Source organism: Anolis sagrei, chromosome 6 (assembly GCF_037176765.1).
Source record: "Anolis sagrei isolate rAnoSag1 chromosome 6, rAnoSag1.mat, whole genome shotgun sequence".
Taxonomy (NCBI): domain Eukaryota; kingdom Metazoa; phylum Chordata; class Lepidosauria; order Squamata; family Dactyloidae; genus Anolis; species Anolis sagrei.
Genome location: NC_090026.1, coordinates 21485260 through 21511852, shown reverse-complemented (window position 1 = coordinate 21511852; position 26593 = coordinate 21485260). Strand labels below are relative to the sequence as shown.

Below are 26593 nucleotides of genomic sequence, written 5' to 3'. Positions count from 1 at the left end.
ATAGTGTTGGGGAAGGGGCGTGGCCTGGTTTTAGCCCCGCCCCCACAATCCAGAGAATGACGCACCAGGCAGCACCGGACGTGACACAAGGAGGAGGTGGCGTGGCAGCGCAAGAACCCAAGGCTGGAATAAGGGGGCGTGGCTAGTTATGCAGATAGAGGGGCGGAGCTTAGGGAGGGATTGAGGAAGCAGAGTGGAGAAAGTGGTGGAACCTTCAGGCGCAGAGGAGAGAGGTAGGTCTTGGCCAAGGGCTCCTCTGAGCATGTGCAGAGAGCTTTTGATTTTGTCACCACGGATCTAGGCCTTTCTTCCTACATTTTTTGGTTTCTAAAAATTAATCTTTCCAAATGGAAGAGTTTTTCCATTACTTTGAAAAAAAAGGCATACTATATTGCTAGGGTTACAGGCTGAGTATCCCTTATTTGAAATAGTAACAAGATCTTTGACTTCGGATGTTTTCTTGAATATTTGTATTTGCAAATATAATATAATGTAATATACATTTATTAATATAATATATGTCATATTATAATATAATGTAATATATATATTATAATATGTTATAATAAAATATATAATGTAATCTATATAAATAAAAATGTAATGTTCGTTTGTGGGATTAACATAACTCAAAAACCACTGGACGAATTGACACGAAATTTGGACACAATATACTTAACAGTCCAATGAGGGTCCATCCTCTCTAAACACACACATACACAAAACCCCAGCGAAACAGACTTAAAAAACTCAAAAAATACACCATATATACATATACACATACACTCATATACACATGCACACATTCATACACACACACATATATATATGCGCAAACACACACAAATATATACACATATATACGTATACACATGCACACATACATATATACACACATATACATATACACATGCATACACACAAATATGCTTATAGACAAGCACACACATATACACAATATGCATGTACACATATAAACACACAAATACACAAATATATTCAGACATATATATATACACACATATACACACCCACATATATACATATATATACATACACACACACATTTATATATATACACAGAAACACTTGAAGTGACTGGATTGACCTTGAAGGAGCTGGGGCTGGTGACGGCCAACAGGGAGCTCTGGCGTGGGCTGGTCCATGAGGTCACGAAGAGTCGGAAACGACTGAACGAATGAACAACAACATACAAACACACACATATACACAAATATAAACACACACATACACATATACACAGACTGGGCCACAGCAACGTGTGGCAGGGGACGGCTAATATAATATAATTTTTATATATTAATATAATGATATATCTTGGGCATGGGATCCAAGAAATAAAAATAGAATATTTGGTTAGTCAAATTATTTTCTTTTAAGCTCAAGCTTTCCAGACAGCTCTATTGTCTGAGCTTGCTTTCAGGAAGAGGAAAAGAAATTGAAGTGTTTCTGAGTTTATTCTTTTGCTTCCTGCTTTATTGTTCTTAAATCCTATATTCAGGGATAGGTAACCCATGCCCTCCAGGTCCTTTAGACTGCACTTCCCATCAATTCCGGCCAGGATTGTGGCAGTTGTAATCCAAAACACCTATCAGGTTTCTTCTCTTTGCCTGAACGGTATCAAAGGCGTTCATGGCCGGAATCCCTGGGTTGCTGTGAGTTTTCCGGGCTATACTGCCATGTTCCAGAAGCATTCTCTCCTGACATTTCCACCACGTTTATGGCAGGCATCCTCATAGGTTGTGAGGTCTGTTGAAACTAAGCAAGTGGTCTGTTGAAACTAAGCAATCTGTTGAATGTCCAGTGTGGGAGAAAGAACTTTTGTCTGAGGCAAGTGTGAATATTGCAGTTGACCCTGTTTTAGCATTGAATGGCCTTTCAGCTTCAAAGCCTAGCTGCTTCCTGCCTGGGGGAATCGTTTGTCTAAAATCAGGACAATAAATAAAGAACAACACTCAAAAACAGGGGAATTCCAGACAAGAAACCATCAGGGCCAGCTAATCACCTCTCAACAAAGGATTCCCCCGGGCAGTAAGAAGCCAGATCTTGAAACTGCTAGGCCATTTAATGGTAATCAAGGTGGCCAGTTGAAACATTTACACCTACCTCAAACACAGGATTCCCCCAGGCATAAAGCAGTCAGGCTTTGAAACTGAAATGCCACTCAGTGCTAGTCAAGATGGTCAATTGCAACATGCACACTTGCCTCAAGCAGATACGAGTTCTTTCTCCCACCTTGGACATTCCACAAATATATAAACCTCACTTGCCTAGTTTCCCACAGACCTCACAACCTCTGAGGATGCCTGCCATAGATGTAGGTGAAATGTCAGGAGAGAATGCTTTTTGGAACATGGTCATACAGCCTGGAAAACTCACAGCAACCCATTAACATGTTAATCCCATGTCTATGTCACTGTGGCACGTGGATGCTTTTCTTTCTCTTCTTATCCCTTGACTACCCTTGAGATATTGCTGAACTTCAACCTCCATCTGATCTACATGTTGTTATTGTTTTTGTTCTTATTATTAGTGGTATTATATTTATAATATTTATTTCCATCCCACTTTCCTCTCTTAAAAGAGACTCAAAGTGGTTTAGTCTGAGTGAAGAATGCTGGGAGCTGCACTCATTGCCTTGTCTTCATCCCTTCTCTTCTCATTTCAGGCAACAGGCACATAAGGCGATGCTCCTGTCGTGGTTGGTGAGCGCTGCCCTTTTAGGGTTGGCTGTCTGCGTTCCTATCGAGCGACCCAAAGAGAAACAAGAAGCAGAGACTCCACCCGAGGCTCCGGTGAGTGTTATAGTCTTTGCCCTTTCCCCATTGCACTGCCTCTAAACAAGTGCCCTTTGGTCGCCTTGCTGGCACAGAGGGTTGATGGATCTTAGATGCCAATATAACATTATATCTTCACTTGGCGTCACCTTCCTCACCATTGTTCCACAGCAAGCCCAATTCAGAGTGGAAACCTATATGGCCTTTCAGGTGTCATTGGAGTGGAATTCTTACCAGCCCTCCACATTGGTTATATAGCCAGCCCTCTGTATCCATGGATTCTGCATCCATAAAGCTAACCACCCAAAAGCAAACCATTTTATGTAAGCACTAGCCATCCCCTGCCACGCGTTGCTGTGGGCTAGATGGGGGTTCTGTGTGGGAGGTTTGCCCCAATTCTATCGTTGGTGGGGTTCAGAATGCTCTGTGATTGTAGGTGAACTACAAATCCCAGCAACTACAACTCCCAAATGTCAAGATTCTATTTTCCCCAAACACCAGTGTTCACATTTGGGCATATTGAGTATTTGTGTAGAGTTTGGTCCAGATCCATCATTGTTTGAGTCCACAGTGATCTCTGGGTGGAGGTGAACTACAACTCCAAAACCAAAGGACACTGACCACCAAACCCTTCCAGTATTTTCAGTTGGCCATGAGAGAACTGTGTGCCAAGTTTGGTTCAATTCCATCATTGGTGAGGTTCAGAATGCTCTTTAATTGTAGGTGAATTATAAATCCCAGCAACTACAACTCCCAAATGACAAAAAAGATTTTTTTTTTTGAGTGAAGGACATACATAGGGTTGTTAGGTGTCTTTATGTCCAAATTTGGTGTCAATTCGTCCAGTGGTTTTTGAGTTCTGTTAATCCCACAAACAAACATTACATTTTTATTTATATAGATTACCATTTTACTACAGTATTGTATGTAATAAGGATTGAGAAATCATAAATATTGTTATCCATTGGGGGGTGGCAGCTTTGAACCATACTGTGGCAGATGTCGAGCAACCATTCTACCAGAATACAAGTTTATGACATTGACTCTCTCTCGATTTCCAACCGGAGTGGCACTCAGAGAGCATATAACTTCTCTGGCTGCCAGTCTGCTACCAAGCACCCTGCTCTCATTTCCATCTCCTTCACATGTGTGGTTGGTGGGGAAGAGGGTCAGGGCCTTCTCAGTGGTGGCCCTTTGGCTATGGAACTTCCTTCCCCAGCAAAATTAGATCAGCTCCCTCCCCCTCTGACTTTCAGAAAGCAATTATAAACATGGGCATGGGACCAAGCCTTTGGACAGTAATGCGGTACAATAAGTGAAGTTGAAATATGTGCAGTCACCACTGGAACGATTCCTTAACTATGATTTCGGATTGTGTGGTTTTTAATCATTGGTTTTAAAGTTTATATGCTTTTTATTATCTGTTTATTTTGTTATATGTCAGTTTTATGTGGCATCGAATTGTTGACTATTGTAACGCTGCTCTGAGTCCTCTTTGTCGTGAGAAGGGTGGGGTATAAATACAGTAAATAAATCAATATTTACCTTTTAATGGCACCACAACTTCCTTTTTCTTTCCTCTGCCTAAGTGGAAATTTTTAGCATTGGGAGGATGGTGAAAGAGGGCTGGAAAAACAAAGGCATTTTAGTGTATGGTTATACTAGCGTTATCTCCAATAAACAATATGATAAACTAAGTTGGAACTTCTATCTATCTATCTATCTATCTATCTATCTATCTATCTATGGATTCTATCAATCTAACAAAGGCTGACTATGGAGTCCATTACTGAGCATAGCAAAGGTAAAGATTTCCCTTTGACATTAAGTGTCTAACTCTGGGGGTTGGTGCTCATCTCCATTTCTCTGCTGAAGAGCCGGCGTTGTCAGTAGATGCCTCCAAGGTCATGCGGCCAGCATGACTGCATGGAGCGCTGTTACCTTCCCACCGTAGCGGTACATATTGATCTACTCACATTTGGATGCTAGGTTGGCAGAAGCTGGGGCTAACAGCAGTAGCTCACCCTACTCCCCGGATGCAAACTGCCAGCCTTTCGGTCAGTAAGTTCAGCAGCTCAGCAGTTTAACCTGCTGCACAGCCAGGGTCTCCCTTACTGAGCATATATGAGATAAAATAAGGAAAAGCAGATAAGGCTACCTTACCTACTGTCAAACAAGGGAATTGGAGCCTGGTGGAAAATTTAAAAAATCCCTCAATGACTTTTGGGTGAAACTTTCAGGTGGTCTCTAAAATGTTTGAAATATTTTTGTTCTTGACATGCTTACTTTTTCATAAGGCTTGTCTGACCTAGTTATTTTGAGACTTATTTTTGTGCAAGTCCTATTTTTGCTAAGACTCACCTGACCTAGTTATTCCATTTCATAGGTGTTAGATTTTGATAAAATGTTTTCTGAAACATGTTAGAATTGCTATTCTTTTTTTGTAGTACAATAATCTATTATTATCATGTCCCATGTTAATTTTGATTCCGGTTCTATATTGTCTGTTGTAGAAATAATACTCAGAAGCATGTGTACTTGGTTAACTAAAATATACCTCTGTGGATTAAGTTAAATAGGGTTTAACAATCCAGCAGCATCTCTGCAGCAACACTTTCCCATCCTTGGCTTAGTTATGATATTAGAGTGGGGGTGGGGGGAAGGAAAAGGTGAGGTGGCACTTAAGCTCCTTCTACACTGCCATAAAGTCCAGTTCAAAACAGATAATCTGGGTTTTATATGGCAATGTAGCAGCCCCCCCCCCTCCCGTTGTGCAGCGGGTTAAACTGCTGAGTTGCAGAACTTGTTGACCCAAAGGTTGGTGGTTCAAATCCAGGGAGCGGGTGAGCTCCCGCTGTTAGGCCCAGCTTCTGCAAACCTAGCAGTTCGAAACATGCAAATATGAGGAGATTAATAGATACTGCTTCTGCAGGAAGGTAATAGCGCTCCATGCAATCATGCCGGCCACATGACCTTGGAGGTGTCTATGGACAATGCTGGCTCTTCGGCTTAGAAATGGAGATGAGCACCATCCTCCCAGTTGGACATGACTAGGCTTAATGCCAATAGAAACCTTTACCTTTACTTAGAAGGGGTCTTAGCCTTTCAGAATGTTTTATTGCTCTGAATTCTTATGGCACAGGTGAACATATATGTTGATATGTTGTTGAAGGCTTTCATAGCCAGAATCACTGGGTTGCTGTGAGTTTTCCAGACTGTATGGCCATGTTCCAGAAGCATTTTCTCCTGATGTTTCGCCCACATCTATGGCAGGCATCCTCAGAGGTTGTGAGGTCACAACCTCTGTGGATGCCTGCTATAGATGTGGGCGAAACGTCAGGAGAGAATGCTTCTGGAACATAGCTGTACCACCTGGAAAACTCATAGCAACCCATATATGTTACTGTTTATTCAACAGTGTTAAGTTCCACAGTGCATGTAGCAGGACTCAGGTTGCTACGTTGTGCTACATGCACAATGGAGGACCTCTTTGCGGCAACACCAGAGGCACTCCAAGTGGCCAAATACTGGTCAAAGGACATTTAATCAACTACCAAGTTCGCAAAACTTTGTGTTTTGTCTGTCTGTTTGTTTGTTTTGTTAAAAATGTAATACAAATGTCTGGTTGCTCCTGACACGATAAATAAAATAAGTTTCACAGTCCAACTCCCAGCCAGGCTTTGAGATCAGGTGACTTTTGATGGGATATTTTCTCTACCTCTCACTTGGTTACAAATTCATATTGCACCCACGAATCTAAACCTAGCAGTCCACAGTGGAGATCTATTAGATGAGTGCAGGAAAGCTTTTTCTCTACTATTCCACGATGCACATTAACATGATTTCCTATCAGGCAGCGATTGATCATTAACCACACTCGGGCACCTGAACTTCTGCTCCTAAAAGTGATTTCCGTGTGCTTTTCCTGTTGAATTACCTCCGTGACAATATCTTATCTTGTTAGAATTTACCTTTTTTCCCTCAATCAGTGCATGGGAAACATTGGCCTTTTACATGGTTTGGATAGCAACTTACGTAATCCTTTACCACTGGCAGTGCTATCAGCCTTCAGGGAGTTGTCCTGCTAAAGAATGTAGAGCAATTATTCTCAAAATCTAGTCCTTCTAGTGTTTTGGACTACAACTGTCTTCCCCAAAGATCAGAGATTCTGGGAGCTGAAGCCCAGATATCTGGAGGTCCATCATATGGGAAACATTGCTCTAGAACAGTAGTTCTCAACCTTCCTAATTCCGTGACCCTTTAATACAGTTCCTCATGTTGTGGTGACCCCCAACCATAAAATTATTTTTTTGCTGCTTCATAACTGTAATGTTGCTACTGTTATGAATCGTAATGTAAATATCTGATATGCAGGATGTCCTTTCATTCACTGGACCACATTTGGCACAAATACCTGATATGCCCAAATTTGAATACTGGTGGGGTTGGGGAGGGGATTGATTTTGTCATTTAGGAGTTGTAGTTACTGGGTTTTAGAGTTCATTTACAGTCAAAGAGCATTCTGAACTCCACCAATGATGGAATTGAACCAAACTTGGCCACACAGAACTCCCATGACCAACAGAAAATACTGGAAGGGTTTGGTGGGCATTTACCTTGACTTTGGGAGTTGTAGTTCACCTACATCCAGAGAGCACAGTGGACTCAAGCAAGGATGGATCTGGATCAAACTTGGCATGAATACCCAGTATGCCCAAATGTGGTGGAGTTTGCAGAAAATAGACCTTAACATTTGAGAGTTGTAGTTTCTGGGATTTATAGTTCACCTACAGCCGGAGAACATTCTGAACCCCACCAACAATAGAATTGTGCCAAACTTCCTGCACAGAACCCCCATGCCTTGAAGGCATGCGCAAGCCAGCCTAGCACACTCTCCCTCGCACGCACATGCACACAATACTGTCATGCGCTGAGCACACCTGCTCTCCCCTTTCCACTTGGGGTCTCAGAAACAGCCCTCCCCTTGGCTGAAAGGCCTGTCATTCACAGCAGAGGAGGGCTTTGGTGGGAGGATTTGCAGTCTGTTTCCAAAAATGGAGGAGAAGGACATGCGGAGAGATCTTCAGCCTTCTCTGCCAAAGATGTTCCTAAGACCATCAGAAATATATGTTTTCTGATGGTCTTTGGCAACCCCTCTGAAACCCCCTTGCGACCCCCCCCCCCCCCCCCCAGCGGTCCAGACCCCAGGTTGAAAAACTCTAGATTGTAGAAAGACAAAGTTTCTCGTTCCATCATGCAGTACTTTCCCAGATTTTAGACTGGTATTTTTAGAGATAATGGGAAATGAATTTGGGAATGTTTTTCATTCAAAGATTGACTACTTTTCAGCACCTCTGCAGATGATATCTAAATGGCCTGATTCCTTGTGCTGCCTTTTATGCAGGACACTGGCCTTTATTATCACCGCTATCTCCAAGAAGTGATCAATGTGTTGGAAACGGATGGACACTTCCGAGAAAAGCTTCAAGCGGCCAATGCTGAAGACATTAAGGTGAAAATTGGGATGGAGTAGTGTGGGTTTCTGTGTGCTAGCAAGTACAATTTATCCTTCTCAATATCAGAAGACATTTTGGAAGATGGTAAAAAGGTGACTTTCCCAGGGACACGGTATAGATTCTTTTGGTGGTGTTGCATATAGGACTTCTTTGCTTTGAAAGGGAAGATGCCACTGTTCAACTGGGTTAATGTGAAACCTAAAATAGGGAATATTCATTTAAAATGAAATCAATACAGTACAAAAGCTCCAGTGTTAAATCTAGACTTGGCTTTAAATATCAACGCTTAATTGCTCCATCTAACCCACCTCATGGGATTGTTGTGTAGATAAAAGGATGGAATGTATATAATATATTGTATATTGTATAATATAACTGATAGTGTATTATATATATTATATAATAATATAGTACAATATAATAATTATAATAATATAATTGTATATTATATATTACATATATTATTAGTAATAATGCAGTTGTGTGGTATAGTACACTATAATAATATATAATACTAAAATGTGCTATGCTAATAATATAATTTATTATATATAAATATATTGTATTACATTATATTATTAATATTATACTAATATTACAATATAATATATTATTTTATTATAATAATACTAATATATTAAATATAAAATAGTGATAATATATAATGATAATACTCTTTTATTGTTATATATTTGTATATTTTAAGTTTTTTTAATTGTAAGTTGCTTTGAGATATAGCAGGATATAAAATAAATAAATAAAAAACAAATCTATCATGGGGGGAAGGATAGGATATACATTTAATAAATTTTCTGTCTTGACTGTCTTTCAGAGTGGAAAACTCAGCAAAGAGCTGGACTTTGTCAGCCACCATGTCCGAACCAAACTTGACGAGCTCAAGCGTCAGGAGGTGTCCCGGCTCAGGATGCTTCTGAAGGCCAAAATGGATGCTACCATGGAACAAAGTAAGCTGGGCTGGGAATGGGTTGAAGGCTGTTTCCAGTTGCTCCTGAAGGGGCTTAGAACAAAGCATACTCGATGTCAGGAATCTTGAACAGGGCTCAGGAAAGCGACCTTTTTGAACTACAGCTCTCAATTATTACTGGATCTAGAAGCTGCAGTCCAAAAAAGCAACTTTTTCAGATTCTGGACCAGGGTGCTGTTTCTGGAACTGTCACTGATAGGTAGCATGAAGGAAAGAGTTGGGCTTATATCTAGAATCTACCTGAATGAATTGGAGACCAGTTCAGATGTAAGCTTTGAGAAAATCTGAAATCATTTTTTTTATATTATGTCTGGTTGAAATCATTCTCTTTGCATTTTAATTGCACGCAATATGTTGCTGCTTTTGAATATAATATTTATTTATTGGTTATGTTTATATCCTGTTGTTTTTGGTGTTGTGCCTTGGAGACTTTTCTGACTTACAGTGACTCTAAGGCCAATCTATCATGAGGTTTTCCAGAGCTGAGAGTGTGTGCCTTGCTCATGGTCACTCAGTGGGTTTCCATACTCAAGTGGGGAATCAAACTCTAATCTCCAGAATTGTTCTATCATCAACTCACTTCACCAATTACTTTAAAAAGAAAATTAGCTATATTTATAGCCCCCATTTTACTGGTGAGCTAAAGGAACACCATGTAGCACGCCTTCCCACTTCATCCTGGAAACAGCAATCAGGTTAAGGAAGGAAGTGATCAGCATAATCATAGGATTGTTGTAGGTTTTTTCGGGCTACATGGCCATGTTCTAGAAGCATTCTCTCTTGATGTTTCACCTGCATCTAAGGCAAGCATCCTCAGAGGTTGTGAGGTCTGTTAGAACTAGGAAAATGGGTTTATATATCTGTGGAATGACTGGGGTGGGACAAAAAACATAATCATAACTTGTAAGGTCTAAATCCGAAACACAACCTGGATCTCCCAAACCCAATTGCAGTCAAAAAATTACTGCACCACCTTAGCTCTTCATTGCTGTGTTTTGGTACTGCATGTCCCATAATAATTTTCCATGACCTGTACTGGCTAAATCTCTAAATAATGTGTTGCCCACCTAATTCAAAATCACCCTTGTGTGGCCTGCTTCAGGTTCAGATGTACATGCTTAACTGGTTTCTTCCTCCACTTTCAGATGTTCAGATTGATCACCTGTCTTTGCTGAAGCAATTTGAGCATCTGGATCCTCAAAACCAGCACACCTTTGAAGCCCGAGACTTGGAGTTGCTCATTCAGGCTGTATGTTTGACCTTTCCTTCTTGCTTGTCTGGTCCCTTTACCACATCAGCAAAATATTGAGGCTCTGTTGTCTACCTTTTGTGGGCTTTCTTGGGTATTAAACACATAGGTTTTAGTCATCACTTCGCTCAGACTGAGTACATAAGCAGTTAGTTTAAGATCAATTCTAAGAAAACTTCCTCCATTGGCCTTTCCGCATCCTTCGTATTTCATCTGGGTTTTGACATGGCTCTCAATGGCTCTCAGAGACTGTGGGACATTGCCTTTGTGGGCTGTGCTCTTGCTCTTATGTGTCTTGCTCCCCTAGTGCCCTGTCCATACATTATGTTGGGCCTTTCCACACAGCAAAGAACTTGACTGTGGCCAAATACCAAATACCGCTGCCTATATTCTCATCTGAGTTGCTGCATGGGAGATTTGCAGGTGCTCTGCCCATGTAATAAACAAAAAATAGAATACATCTACCATATTCTACTGTCATACAGTTTCTATGAACAGGCCAGAGCACATATAATCAACCCACTAATAAGAAACTTACCAGCAAGTCCAATGAAATTTTATTTATTCATTTCGTATCGAAAGCATTGCATAAATTATTATAAAACCGATAAAAATAAAAGGAGTGCAGGTGGCTAAATATTTTTTGTCCAAAAATAGGTAACATCAATGGCATTGTCTGTAGCCTCCAACAATTCTTCCTCTCTACATGAGGCAGGGCACAGTGGACAAGCATACAGATGCGGAGTTGTGAAATTTTATGTGAAGTTTCTACTTAGTGACAACCTTCCCCACATGACCTTGGCAGTTGCCAAGTTTCTTTCTGAGGCAGCCAGGATTAGATAGTTTCCAATTTTAGACACAGGTTGAAACACACCGGCACTTCTTGTAAACAATAAACAACAATAACATTTCTTGTAAACAACTTATTGTAAACAATAAATAATGTTTATTGTTTTCAGCCAACATGTATTTTAAGCTGTTTTAAACTGTTGTAAATTTTATCCATGTGTGTATTTAATCAACCAGATTAATCTCATTACCTGCATATCTTGTACACATACGGTGCAATAAGGATCTTTGGATCATAATAAAATGTTGTTGTTGTTGATTAGAAGCATAACTATCCTTTTCTTTAAGCTTCGTAAACATACTTATGGGGTTCTGGGTTCTGGAAAGTGTAGTCCTTAAAAAATATCTTCTTCCAAATATCAGGACTCAGTGAGTGTTGACGTTGGTCTTCATCCAATAGGCAACCAAAGATTTGGAGAATTATGATGCTGCACATCATGAGGAGTTCAAGCGATACGAGATGATGAAGGAGCATGAACGCCGGGAATATTTGAAATCTCTGGATGAGGAGAAGCGGCAGCAGGAGGAAGCACACTTTGAGGAGCTCAAGAAGAAGCACAAGGAGCACCCCAAGGTCAACGTCCCGGTAGGGAATTGTCTTTTTCATAATTTGTGGGGAAGTCATAGCAAGATGTAGAATTGTGTTCCAACCTGGGTTTGCTTACTTAAACATGTGAACATCTCTGCCTACTAACACAGGGCAGCCGTGACCAACTCAAGGAGGTGTGGCAGGAGACAGATGGCTTGGATCCTAATGAATTTAATCCCAAGACTTTCTTCAAGTTACATGGTAAGAAGCTGAATGTTTTTAGTTTAGAAGAACCTCTTATTTTAGGTTTATTGTAGTAAAGAGTACATTGGGATATAATAAAAGGTAAAGGTTTCCCCTGCCATTAAGTCTACTTGAGTCTGACTCTGGGGGGTGGTGCTCACCATCATTTCTAAACCAAAGAGCCAGCGTTGCCCGTAGATGCCTCCTAGGTCATGTGGCCGGCATGGCTGCATGGTGCTGTTACCTTCCTGCTGAAGCGGTACCTATTGATCTACTCAATTTGCATGTTTTTGAACTGCTATGTTGGCAGAAGCTGGGACTAACAATGGGAGCTCATCCCATCCGGCGGATTCGAACCACTGACCTTTGAGTCAGCTAGTTCAGCAGCTTAGCGGTTTAACTTACTGCACCACTGCAGCCTCTTGGGGATATAGTACCTCTTTATTTATTGACAATATGTTTCAACTTGAATTTATCCCAGAATTGTAGTAAATCTTTACTACTTCTTTTTTCTCTCACCCAGACACCAATAGTGATGGAGTTTTAGATGAACAGGAGTTAGAAGCACTTTTCACTAAGGAGGTAAGTTCTTTGTCTAGTTGTCATAATAATAATAATAATAATAGTAATAATAACAGTATTTCTAGACCACCCTCTCTCCCCGAAGGAACTCAGAGCAGTTTACACATACAAAAAGGCAAGCATTCAATGTCTCAGGTGAGTGAGAACATATCAAAATAATACACAATAAAGCAACAGTAATAACAGTGAGCTTACGACAATGAATTAAGCATTGTAACAAAAAATAAAATAAAACAATAGTTGGGTTGTTGTAGGTTTTTTTGGGCTATATGGCCATGTTCTAGAGGCATTCTCCTGACGTTTCGCCTGCATCTATGGCAAGCATCCTCAGAGGTAGTGAGGTGAGGATGCTTGCCATAGATGCAGGCGAAATGTCAGGAGAGAATGCCTCTAGAACATGACCATATCGCCCGAAAAAACCTACAACAACCCAGTGATTCTGGCCATGTAAGCCTTTGGCAATACATAAAACCATAGTTACACAGAACCTCCTAACTCGGTTTAAGGAAAGATAACTGGTTTTTCTGGTCTTGTGTGTTTTTCTGCCCTACAGCTAGAGAAGGTCTATGACCCCCGTAATGAGGAAGATGATATGCTAGAAATGGAAGAAGAGCGGCTGAGAATGCGGGAACACGTCATGCAAAATGTGAGTGTGTGGGTTGGGTGGGTGATGGCAGATGATCCGAGCCGTTCAGTATGGGAAAACTGGAAATTATTGGAACATAGGACTCAATCTTTTTTGAGCATGCAAATCCATTTTGGATACAGAGAAACATAAACAATACAGGATGTATAGCTTTGAAAATGTATCTGAAAGCTGAATAACACATCCAATTGAGAAAAAAACAATGTGTGGTCATGGAAGTGGGGGGAAGGTTGTGGAAATGTAATGAAATAGGTTGAAAGAGCCACACGTCAAGTATTTGGACTCTGGTTATAATTAAAAAGGTTTGAAGGAGTGGGCCGTTGAACAGTAGCTAATATTTATAATAACTATGAATGTGAAATTCTTAGTTAAATCTTCCTCTTCTGGCTGAACTAACTGTGGGAGTAGCTTAATGGAAATACTATTTGATTATGCTGGCAGGGAGATTCTGGGAACTGTAGTTCAACATGACTTCCCAAGACTCCTGATATCTCTCAATTACGGTATATACTCAAGTATAAGTCGAGTTTTTCAGCTCCTTTTTTAGGCTGAAAAAGCCCCCCTTGGCTTGTACTCGAGTCAAAGTTATTTGTTATTTTACTCTGTTATTGTTATTTTTTATTGGATGTATTATTTTACTCTTTATTATTATTATTATTGTTATTATTATTATTATTTATTACATTACACTATTTTACTCTATTATTTTATTATATTTCTTTTACTCTATTGTTATTATTACATACATTATATTATTCTATTTTTATTATTACATGTATTATTTCACTATATTATTATTATTATTATTACATTTACACTATTTTACTCTATTATTTTTATTACATTTATTATTTTACTCTATTATTGTTGTTATTACATACATTATTTTACTCTATTTTTATTATTACATTTATTATTTCACTTTATTATTATTATTACATTTACATTATTTTACTCTATTATTTTATTACATTTATTATTTTATTCTATTATTACTGTTAGTACATTTACATTATTTTACTCTATTATTATATTTATTATTTTACTCTATTATTATTGGAAGGATATGTAAGCACATTTACACTGAAGGTTAGACTAATGGTTTAATCAGAGTTGGACAGTCTTATCTTAAATTACAGTTTTATGTAAATATTCAAAAACATTCAATTAATTCAATTAATGTAGTGTTATTGGTATCTATTTTTATTTTGAAATTTACCTGTAGCTGCTGCATTTCCCACCCTCAGCTTACATTCGACTCAATACATTTTGTGGTAAAATTAGGTGCCTTGGCTTATATTTAGGTCAGCTTATACTCGGGTATATACGGTAGTCAGTTTTCTGCAGGCTAAAGATACTGATCCCAGCTTACATTGAATTATGTTTGTTGTAAAGTTAACTGAGATCAAACAGTTGAAAGCTAAAAAATATTGGCAACATTACTGTCATCAATACTATTGAAGACCATTGTTCTTCATTCTAGTCATAAACATTCACCTGTTGATATTATCACAATGGGGAACATCCCTAAGGGAGCTAAGCTTGGTGAAAAGCACAGGGGGAGGATATTCCAAATCTGGTGCGTGAAAACAGTTAAAGAAGCTTGAAAACTGAATGAAAGCAATACACAGGACCTTGTATAAAGGTAGAATCTCAATTAACATGCAGTGGGGCACAGAAAATCTAGGCTTTTGGCAGCTAGAACAGTTTGTAGCCAGGGCAATGCACGGAGAACTGGTTCTTGCTTTCTAGGAAATTATGAGTCACCTTCTGGTTGGTAAAAATGACTGGTATATACTTTCTGGTTTTTTCTTCCTTGAAAAGTTACAGAGAAGACAGGAAATCAATGGGTGGTGCAATTTCTGTGTTTCTGTTTTGGGAAATCTTGTTCAATTTCCCTTCTCTTAGTTTCACAGAGATTTCCCACATGGGTCCCTGTGAATTTCCAGGGCTGTATGGCCATGTTCCAGAAGCATTCTCTCCTTACATTTCACCCACAACTATGGCAGGGGAGGTTGTGAGGTCTGTTGGAAACTAGACAGTTGAAGTTTATCTATCTGTGGAATGTCCAGGTTGGGAGAAAGAACTCTTGCAACATTCACACTTGTCTCAAACAGACAAGAGTTTTTTCTTCCACCCTGGACATTCCACAGATATATAAACCCTACTTGCCTAGTTTCCAACAGACCTCACATCCTCTGTGGATGCCTGCCATAGTTGTGGGTGAAATGTCAGGAGAGAATGCTTCTGGAACAGGGCCATACAGCCTGGAAAACTCACAACAACCCAAAGATGGCTGACACTGTATATCACATTTCCACATGTTCCTTGGAGGCAGTCAATCAAGCTTTGGCAACTTCTGTATTAGACTACTTCAGTTTTCCTTATGTGGCACTTGCCATATGTGCTGGTGTGCTATTATTTGTTGTATACTTTTTTTCATTGTTGGATGGATGGTAGCTGCTTTGGTTTGTCATCCATTGAATTATTAAAATATGGTGGATTTTAACATTAACATATATTGTATGATGTAAAAACGTATCTAAATAATTGAACTCAAGAGTGAGTAGCTATGAGCCTCTGGATTTTTATTTAATTTTACTTCAGCTTCCATAATTCCTTACTGTTGGCCTTGTTGGCTGCAATAGGTAGAAATTACAGGCCCACAGTTCTCTATTTATTTATCTACAGCATTTATATTCTGCCCTTCTCACCCCGAAGGGGACTCAGGGCAGATCACAGCACACATACACAGCAAACATTCAACGCCATTAAACAGACAGGATAGACAACAGATAGAGGTATTATGTTGGCATTTTTTCCAACTTTGGCATCCTGGAGGCTGTGCTTGATTCTGGCCACAGGGGGGTGCTGTCGCTCCACCCTGTATGACAAAAATCCCTTGATCACAGACTTCCGCCCTCCTTTGATATCCAGCATTTTCTGGGATTTCCTTTGGGTCTGTAAAATAACTGTCTGCTTAAGCGGTGCCTAATTTCTCTACTTACAGCTGTCTTCAAACTGCTTAGGTGGACAGTAAGCTGGGCTGAAGGTTGGGTGCTCATCCCGACCCGTGCTTCGAACTGTCAACCTTTTGATTAGTAAGATCTATTGCTGCTGGTGATTAACTAGCTGTGCTAAAGCCCGGCCCCTAGCTGGGCTATAAATAAACATTGAAGCATATTTAACAGTGATGAGGGCTAGAAGTATATTACATTCTGTGAGTAAAAACTGCAGCTCTAATAATGCCTGATTTTCATCCTATAACTCTGCATTGCCTAGCAACCCAAAGTGAAAAAAGAAGGGTTCAGTGGATTATAGACATTTTCCCCCAGAAGCATAAAGTTGGAAGAAACTGAAAGAACTATCCAGTCCAACCCTCTGCCATTCAGAAATACACAAACAAAGGACTCCCAACAGACAGTAATCTAGCCTCTGCTTAAAAATCTCTAGAGAAGGAGACTCCACCGCATTCTGACACAGTGTATTTCATTGTTGAAAAGCTCTCAGGAAATTCTTCCTAATGTTTATGTGGAATCCCTTTTCTTGTAGTTGGACTTGTGGCTCCATGTCTTAGTCTCTGGAGCAAGAGAAAACAAGCCTGTTCTCTCCTTAATTTGACATCTATATAAATAAAAATGTAATGTTCGTTTGTGGGATTAACATAACTCAAAAACCACTGGACAAATTGCCGCCAAATTTGGCCACAAGACACCTACTAACCCAAGGAGTGACCATCACTAAAAAATTGATTTTTGTCATTTGGGAGTTGTAGTTGCTGGGATTTATAGTTTACTTACAATCAGAGAGCATTCTGAACTCCACCAATGATGGAGTTGAACCAAACGTGGTACACAGGACTCTCGTGACTAACAGAAAATACTGGAAGGGTTTGGTGGGCATTGTCCTTGAGTTTGGGAGTTGTAGTTCACCTACATTCAGAGAGCACTGTGGACCCAAACAATGATGGATCTGAATCAAACTTGGCACAAATATTCCATATACCCAAATATTAACACAGATGGAGTTTGGGGGAAATAAACCTTGACATTTGGGAGTTGTAGTTACTGGGATTTATAGTTCACCTACAATCAAAGAGCATGTTGAACCCCACCAATGACAGAATTGGGGCAAACGTCCTACACAGAACCCCCATACTTAAGGACACCCATTCCAACTCCCTTCACTAGGGCAAGAAAACATAATCAAAGCCCTCCTGACAAAGAGCCATCCAGCCATAGATATAGATAGGTATATATGATTCACACACACACACACACACACACACACAGTATCATAGATTTGAAAGGGAACCCTAAAGAAGGACAATGATATGTTGCATGTTCCAGAGTAGGCAAACCAGACAGTCTCCACATCAACACTGACAAAGAAACAGCAAGAAATACTCTTTACCCACAAGCATCAAGAGATTACATATATTAGAAACCAACACATTCTCATTATTTATTTTCCACATCACCAGATTGGGCCACAGCAATGCGTAGCAGGGGACGGCTAGTACTCCCATATATTTGCGTGTGACTATCATGTCATCTCTTGACTTTCTCATCTCAAAGCTCAACATACCCAGCTTCCTAAGGTGTTCCTCATAAGGTTTAGCTTCCATGCCTTTCACTATTTCAGGCATTCTTCCCTAGATGCATTTCAGCTTGCCCATATTGTACTTGAATTGTATTCTCCAGAATCAGACACATTGTCCCCAATTTGTTGTTCTTTATTTGTTCAGTTGCTTCCAACTCCTTGTGACCTCATGGACCAGCTCATGCCAGAGTAATTTCTTATTGTGCCCAATAGACAAGAAATTATCAAGTGGGCCAGTGGAAAGAAAAAGCAAATCATTAACTGGAGCTTTCCCAATTTGTTCTTCTCCCGCAGGTGGATCTTAACAGGGACCGGCTGGTAACTCTGGATGAGTTCCTCAAGTCAACACAGAAGAAGGAATTTAATGAAGTTGATGGATGGAAGGTATGTGAGCAGAAGATGGTGTTCTGAATTTTTCTCCAAGGGATTAGAAAGCTCATCATTGATGGACAGATGATAGTAGGCCATTTAGACCCCTGTAGGAGATGTTTGTGTGAAGTTTCTCTATGCACATCCAGAATTTTCTGTCCCAAATGTACCCCAACCCATCCTGGGGATATGGGGTGGAATTTCTCTGTGTTTTTGGCCTGGACTATTTTCTCTCTTTTCCTGTGACTATAATGCAGTTTGCCCAATCATTAGAACGGCACTGGGAAACACTTGACCTTCTAAAGGTGGTTGGATTGCCTGTCCCATCAGGGGTAGAAGAGGATGATGAGAATTGCAGTCCAACAACATTTTCAGAATTTCAAGTAGCCCACTCCTGCATTTGAAAAAAGCATCTAATTCAGTGTTTCTCAACCTAGGACCCTGGCCGGGGGGGGGGGGGGGATGTGGGGATGTGAGAGGGGTCGCCAAAGACTATTCGAAAATGCAGTATTTTCTGTTGGCCATGGGGGTTCTTTGTGGGAAGTTTGGTCCAATTCTATCATTGGTGGGGTTCAGAATCCTCTGATTGTAGGTGAACTATACATCCTAACTACTACAACTCCCAAATGTCAAGGTGTATTTTCCCCAGACCCCACCAGTGTTCACAGTTGGGCATATTGAGTATTCATGCCAAGTTTAGTCCAGATCCATCATTGTTTGACTCCACAGTGCTCTTTGGATGTAGGTGAACTACAACTCCAAAACTTAAGCTCAATGCCCACCAAACCTGTCCAGTATTTTCTGTTGGTCATGGGAGGTCTGTGTGCCAAGTTTGGTTCAATTCCATTGTTGGTGGATTTCAGAATGCTCTTTGATTGTGGGTGAACTATAAATCCCAGCAACTACAACTCCCAGGTGGCAAAATCAATCCCCCCCAAGCCCACCAGTATTCAAATTTGGGCATATCGGGTATTTGTGCCAAATTAGGATCAGTGAAAGAAAATACATCCTGCATATGAGATATTTACATGACAGATCATCACAGTTGCAAAATTACAGTTTTGAAGTAGCAACGAAAATAATTTTTTGCTTGGGGGTCCCCACATGAGGAACTATATTAAGGGTTCGTGGCATTAGGAAGGTTGGGAAGCACTGATCTAATTTGACCTCCTTGGACTGTGGCACATATACAGTTAAATTGAATGAGAAAACCATCATCCTTTGCTTGAGGCAGACTAACAAGGTTGTGTTTAAATAACAAATGACTAAGAATTAAGATGTCCCATTTTGAACTGTTTATTTCATTGCAGGTTAGCAGACGTTTTGATCTTGTAAACTGCTCTGAGTCAAAGAAATAATATTCCGGATGTATCTAATTAACCCCAAATTACGCTTCTATTGGTTTCTGTGGTTTTTCTGTCATACCTGAAGCAAAGGGTTGAATATTTATGGCGCTGGATATATGGTGCTGAACTGGGGACAAAGTTTTCCATATTTGTAGTAACCAAGTTTGGGAAAATATGTTTGTTGACTGCAGCATGCAGAATTCTAGTGTTGACATAATCAGAAGTTTTCAGTAACAATATATTATAAATGCAGGCATCTTGTAAAGTCAGACCTCAGTATCCATATATTCTGTATCCACATATTACACCATCTTTAAAATATTTTGTTTAACAATCTAAACAGCAAACTTTTGTTTTGCCAATTTGTCTAATACACTAGCTTATTTGAAAAAGTCATTTTTTAATTGTCCAAAATGCATAAGGTTATGGCTTAAGTTCAACTCACATTATGCCAGGTTAACCATGAGCAACTCCATCAGTAGTTAAAGTTTATAATGTTGGGCAACTTTGCTCTGGATGCATAATTGGTGGGGGGGTTCCATGTGCTCTCTGACTGTAGGGTAAACTACAACTCCCACTATGGTGAGTCAGTCCCCTCAAACCCCTCCAGTAGGAGGTTCTATGTGCAAAGTTTGGTCCAGGTCCATTATCGGCGGGGTCACAGTGTACCTTGTTGTGGGTGAACTACAACTCCCATAAAAGAAGGTCAGTTCTCCCCAAACCCCTCCAGTAATCAAATATCAGCATATCAGGTATGTGTGCCAAGTTTGGTCCAGTTTCCTCAGTGTTTGGGTTCACAGTGCTCTCTGGATGTAGGTGAACTACAACTCCTCCAAATCAAAGTGAATTTGGCGACCCCTCTGAAACCCCCCTTGTGATCCCTCCGGGGGTCCCGACCCCCAGGTTGAGAAATCCTGGTGTAAGTAGAAAGTAGACATTCACTTTTCTTGTGTGTGTGTGTGTGTATAATATTACTATGATATTGTGTATAATGGGACTTGAGCATCCATTAATTTTGATATCTGCTGGAGTCCTGGAATCAGTTAGAATGAATATCTACTGTGTCTTCAAACTAACAAAAAACAGAGCATCTTGTGACCACCTTCCTCTCCATCCGATCCTCTAAATGTTTTTTTTTTTTTTATGGTGAATAAGCCCTTGTGCAATATGAAATATCTCCCAGGTTCTTCAACCTTGTGTCGCTGTTAAACCCACGCTTTCTCTCCCTTCTCCTTCCCTCCAGACTGTGGATGAAACACAGATCTACTCCGAGGCAGAGCTGCAACGCTTTGAGGCGGAGCTGGCAGCCCAGGAGGCCGAGCTGGGCCGGAGAGCAGAGCAGCTTCGCCAGCAGCACCAGGAACTTCAGCAGCGACAGGTGGAGCTCGATGCTCAGAAGAAGGAGTATCAGCAGGTACAGAGCATGAGGCTGGGCAGTGTTTAACCGGGTGGTTCCCCGGTGTGGTTGGAAACCCAAAAGGTTTGGTGCCCTGTGAGGATAAATGGCTTCATGTGATGGTGAACCTCATCAGTTGGTTTCCTCCAGTCATTTTGTAGGCATTTGGTTCCTGTGTCTCTCTTGGACTGGCCCTATCATTAGACAGGCTGGGACAGTCATGTGAGGCACTGTGGCAAGTCCTTTACCATTCTTCACAGGAGGCTGGGTGTTCCCTTCTGTTGAATCAGCAGATGCTGTTGTTTCCTCTCCAGTATTGAAATTAATTTAATCTCCTAGTTCTGTTTACCTCTACATGCATTATCATGACTTGGATCCATTCAGTTCTTTTCCCCAGGCAGCAGAATGACATTGTGAGGTTGCCTGCCTCAGACTTCACAACCTCTGAGGATGCCTGCCATAGATGCAGGTGAAACATCAGGAGAGAATGCTTCTAGAACACGGCCATACAGCCCGACATTCCACCTGCATCTATGGCAGGCATCCTCAGAGGTTGTGAAGTCTGAGGCAAGCAACCTCACAATCTCTGAGGATGCCTGCCATAGATGCAGGTGAAACGTCAGGAGAGAATGCTTCTAGAACACGGCCATATAGCCCGAAAAACCTACAACAACCCAGAATGACCTTGGCTGGCTTTGCCTGCTTTCGAATCCCACGTATGGGTTTTGTTTTCTGGTTCTTGCTTGGTTGGTTGACTTATATGCAAAGTGTAGCTCTCTCAATTGTGTTGGATTGTAGCTCCCATCCATACTAACTACATGAGCAGTAGTGAGGAATGTGGTCAGTCTTAGTCCAACAATATGTGAAGAGTCACATATTCCCCACATTTGGCAAAGGGCAATAAAAAAGAGAATGATATGGAGAAGATTCAGAAAGTAGGAAAAACTACACCACTCAGAACTCTGAATACAATAAGAGCCCCATAACCATACACATGGAATACAATAAGAGCCCCATAACCATACACACAGCTTCACTTTTTCATGTCTTGGAGCAAATGGTCTATTTGGAAATTTGCTATATCCTCCAGGTTTTGCTGTGGTATACTTCCCCTGGAAGTTAATATAGAGTATCATTGGAAGACATACCAAATTCTTAGTGGTGATTCCTCTTTTGGAATCTCGAGTTCCTCCAACAGTACTCTATGTCAGGGCTTCTTAAACTTTTTCCACTTGCAAACCCTTTCTGCCCAAGAGATTTTTCTGTGACTTTCAGGTATATAGGTATATAAAACAGGTATGAATATAACACATTTAATTATAGCAAATCAGCATTTTCAAGGTTTGCTAAACAGGCTTATTTTCCTTTTTATGAAGTACAGTTGAAGCATTTTCTGCAGAGCCCACTGTAAATGTGTAAATTAGTATAAATGGGTGGTGTTCAGAAACCTTTTACTGCTGCCAAATTTTTCAGGACCCCAATGTTGAGATAAGGGTCAGGGCCTACCTTTAAGGAGCAGTGCTCTTTGGCATGTTGAAACCAAGAGTGAGGTAATACAATAGCGGGGACGAGAGACAGGGCCTTCTCAGTGGTGGCCCCTCGGCTATGGAATGCCCTTCCTAGGGACATTAGATTGGCCCCCTCCATTTTAGCATTCCAGAGGAAAGTGAAGTCATGGCTGTATGAGCAAGCGTTTAACAATGCAGTGTAACAGCTATAGCAATATGGAACGATTGGTTGATGATTTTGGACAACGTTTTTAGTTAAGAGACACTTATGATTTATGCATTTAATTGATTTTGCTAAGATATAATATTATTTGTTAATGTTTTAAATGTTTTATGCTGTTGGCATTAAATTGTTACCTTGTTAACCACCCTGAGTTGCCTGCGGGCTGAGAGGGGCGATATAGAAATATAGTAAATAAATAAATAGCATCTGATCATATTTGTGGTTTCACATTATCACCATCCAACTGGAAACATAACTCCCCGTTGTGTGCAAGGAGACTGAACTATCCTGAGAACTATCTTTCAAAAATAAATTTTGTCCAGGCTCTGAATACATGGTACCCGGGCTACATTTCTACTAGAAGTGCTGCTTAATCCAGGCAGATAAGAAAAGAGAAAGTTGCCTGTGTATGTGTTTGTGTGATTATTTGTTTTTTTTCATCCTCTCCTATGCCAGGTTGTGCTCCAGATGGAACAGAGGAAATCCCAACAGCAACCTGGGCAGGTTCCCAATGCTGGTCCTGGAGGAGAGCTCAAATTCCAAGCCCAGCCACCTCATGCCGCTCCAGGAGGTAAGGATCCCAATCCTGAGTTCTCTGAGAAGAAGATGGAGGGTAGCTTATTTTGGGAGAGATGTCAGCACTCTAGATGTTCTGCTTCCTAAAATGAGGATTTTTTTTTGTCCTCTACACTAAGTCTTGTTTCAGAACCTTGGATAGTACTTTTGGACCACAGTTCCCAGAATACTCCAGCCAGCATGTGGTCCAAAAAAAGTAACATTTCCAAGGCTTTCATTGTATCTCAAAATGAGTAAAAAAAATCCCGAATAAGCCTTTTCTAACCTGTTATGCTCTATACCAGGACAGAGGTGGCTCTACCTTCTATCAGGCCCTATAGATAGTAGTTTTATGGATTTTTTTTTGTCGTGTCAGGAGCTACTTGAGAAACTGCAAGTCGCTTCTGGTGTGGGGGAATTGGCCGTCTGCAAGGGATGTTGATATGGTAGTTCAAAGTTGAAAGGTAAATTTGGAGCCAGAATAATCATCCATCCATATTGATGGCATTAGTGGCACAGGACCCCAGCAAAAGTAGAAAAAACAAAGATAAAAAGGCACTTACTTTTTTAAAACCTAAGGGGACACCTCTCTAAGAATCTGTAAGTCTTCTAGCACAACTTCGTTTCTGATGGAAGTTGACCATAGAGTTGTGTTGGAGGATTCAGAGATTCCTAGGTAGAACATATTTCCATGAATGATCAAATCTGCAAAAGTGAAACTCAAAAAACAAGGAGGATGGCTGAGTGCACTTGATCAATCAGGGCCAGCTAACACCTTCCAATAAAGGATTCCCCCAGGCATTCAGTGCTAATCAAGGTGGCCAGTTGCAACATTCACACTTGCCTCAAGCAGCCAAGAGCTTTTGTCTCCCACCTTGGACATTCCACAGATATATAAACCTCACTTGCCTAGTTTCCAACAGACCTCTCAACCTCTGAGGATGCCTGCCATAGATATGAGCAAAACATCAGGAGAGAATGCTTCTGGAACATGGCCATACAGCCTGGAAAAGTCATCAACCAAGATCCTAAGAGTCTTGACAAAACAACAACGAAATATGTCATTATTGCTCACAAGAGGGCAGTATAGGCAGATTCTCCAAATGGATGGTTGTCTAACCTCTGTTTGAAGCCTTCCTTCTCCCATTGTTCTTCCATAGAACTGGTTTCACTCTTGAGCTGTTGCTTCAATTGTCAAGGAGCCCATTTACACTACAGAACTGCAGTGCCATGATGCCATTAAAATGCCATGGGTGGATTTTGGGGCTGATGAAGCAGAAGAGCTCTCTGGCTGAGAACTCTAAATGTATCTCCTTAAAATATCTCCTTAAACTCTAAATACAAGATCCTCTTTGTTGGTTTGAGCATTGGACTATGACTCTGGAGAGCAGGGTTTGAATCCTCGCTGTCCCATGAAACCTTCTGGGTGATCTTGGGTAGGTTATATACTCAGCCTCAGACGAAGTCAATGTTAAACCTATCCTGAGCAAATCTCAGCAAGAAAACTCTGTGATAGGGTCACCATAGCTTAGAAACTACTTGCAGACATGCAATAGTGAGGATTGCATAGGATGAATCCATGATGGTCAGGAGGTTCTTCCTAATGTTCAGGTGGAATCTCCTTTTCCGTAATTCATAGCAATGGGTTCAAATTACAGGGCAGGAGATTCCACCCGAACATTAGGAAGAACTTCCTGATTGTAGACACTGTTCAGCAGTGGAACTCTCTGCCTTGGAGTGTGGGGACGCTCCCTCTTTGGGGGCTTTTAAACAGAGACTGGATAGCCATATTTTAGGGGTACTTTGAGTGTGCTTTTACTGTATGGCAGGGATTTGGATTGGTTTTTAAATGCTGTATGTTATTGATATTGTTATTGTTTATTGCTTATTGTGTATTTTTTTGAGTTTATTTTAATTGTTTTGTATTGACTATTTGTTGTTGTTTTTGTTTATTGATGTGCTATGGGCTTGGCCTCATGTAAGCCGCACCGAGTCCTTTGGGGAGATGGTAGTCGGGTACAAATAAAGTTGTATTATTATTATTATTATTATTATTATTATTATTGGATGGTCTTTGTGGTCTCTATGATTCCATGAAAGTGCATTCGTAGCGCTATGATTGTGTAATGTGAAAGACACCAAGATTTGCTTCTGTAGGAGTCCAAGAAGGAAATGAGAAGACGAGGCAAGGCTTGGCTAATGGCCCCAGACCAAACATCTTCTGTTCTCTTTTTGTTCTAGATCAGCCAGTTCCACCTGAGTCCCATCCTGTTGCACCGGAGCAAAATCCCCAGGAGAACCACATTGAGCCTCCTCAGAACCAACAGCATCCAGAAGTAGAGACCCAGTAGAAAACTGTCAGAATGGAGGCGCTGAGGGCATTGTATTTTCCTACGTCTGTAGTCTGTGGATGGACGGCCCATGAACTGCATGTGGCCCCAAAAGGCCATTTTTGCAGCCCAAAATTACTGTTGGAATTTAGTGACAAAACCACATCACTAAAATCCAACCACAGCTGAGCAAGGTGGGGGGTTTATTATTTTTAAATCTAGGAAGGCCTAGTTATGTCAAAGGGATTTTCCACTATGTGCCTCCAAATTTTGATAAGTATGGTGGTATAGGAGCCTTATGACAGATTTCAGGATTGGGATTGGCTCCTTGCAATGTCAAAAATTGGATCAAAATTCCTTGGAGGATGGAAAAGTGAATGGGAAGGATTGGAGCATCTTTTGTATCAGGGAATTCTGGGCAGAGGTTTAGAAATTGTCCCACCCTTAACCAGTCCCCACCCATTTCCCAAAATAGGAGACAGCATCTATCCCTTTTTATTTATTAGGCTTGTACGTATTCTCCAACCAAAATGGTCCTCATTAAGCATTATTAGGAAGGCTCTGGTGAGGATGCTGGAAGCCATGTAGAAGAACCCAGTAGGAGAATTCGCACCATAGGCACCTTGTTTTCATCTGGTAATTTTACCTTCGAGTACATAAAAGTGTGTGTGTGAAGCCTCAACTGCAGTATTACGTGTTCTACTTCCTTTTCCTCCTTGCTCAAATTTGCCCATTGTAAAATCAAATAATAGTGTTGCACAGGTGGTTTTTTTTTTTACAGGGTAGACACTGAGAGCCTGACTTGTTTTTGCATAATTTGGATCCTTCTGTTCAATAAAACTGATTAAAACCCTTGGTACCCATTCA

At 40.6% G+C, this 26593-nt stretch overlaps 1 protein-coding gene across 1 annotated transcript; it reads left to right on the top strand.

Annotated features, from left to right (window-relative positions):
* Positions 1–88: 88 nt before the first annotated feature.
* NUCB1 (nucleobindin 1) lies at positions 89–26593 on the top strand. The gene is made up of 13 exons (XM_060780477.2): positions 89–233; positions 2690–2816; positions 8203–8310; positions 9147–9279; positions 10445–10548; positions 11798–11983; positions 12097–12187; positions 12693–12751; positions 13305–13397; positions 18294–18383; positions 20958–21128; positions 23298–23412; positions 25638–26593. The coding sequence occupies exons 2-13, from the start codon at positions 2709–2711 to the stop codon at positions 25745–25747; spliced, it is 1368 nt and encodes a 455-aa protein (XP_060636460.2). The 5' UTR covers positions 89–233; positions 2690–2708; the 3' UTR covers positions 25748–26593.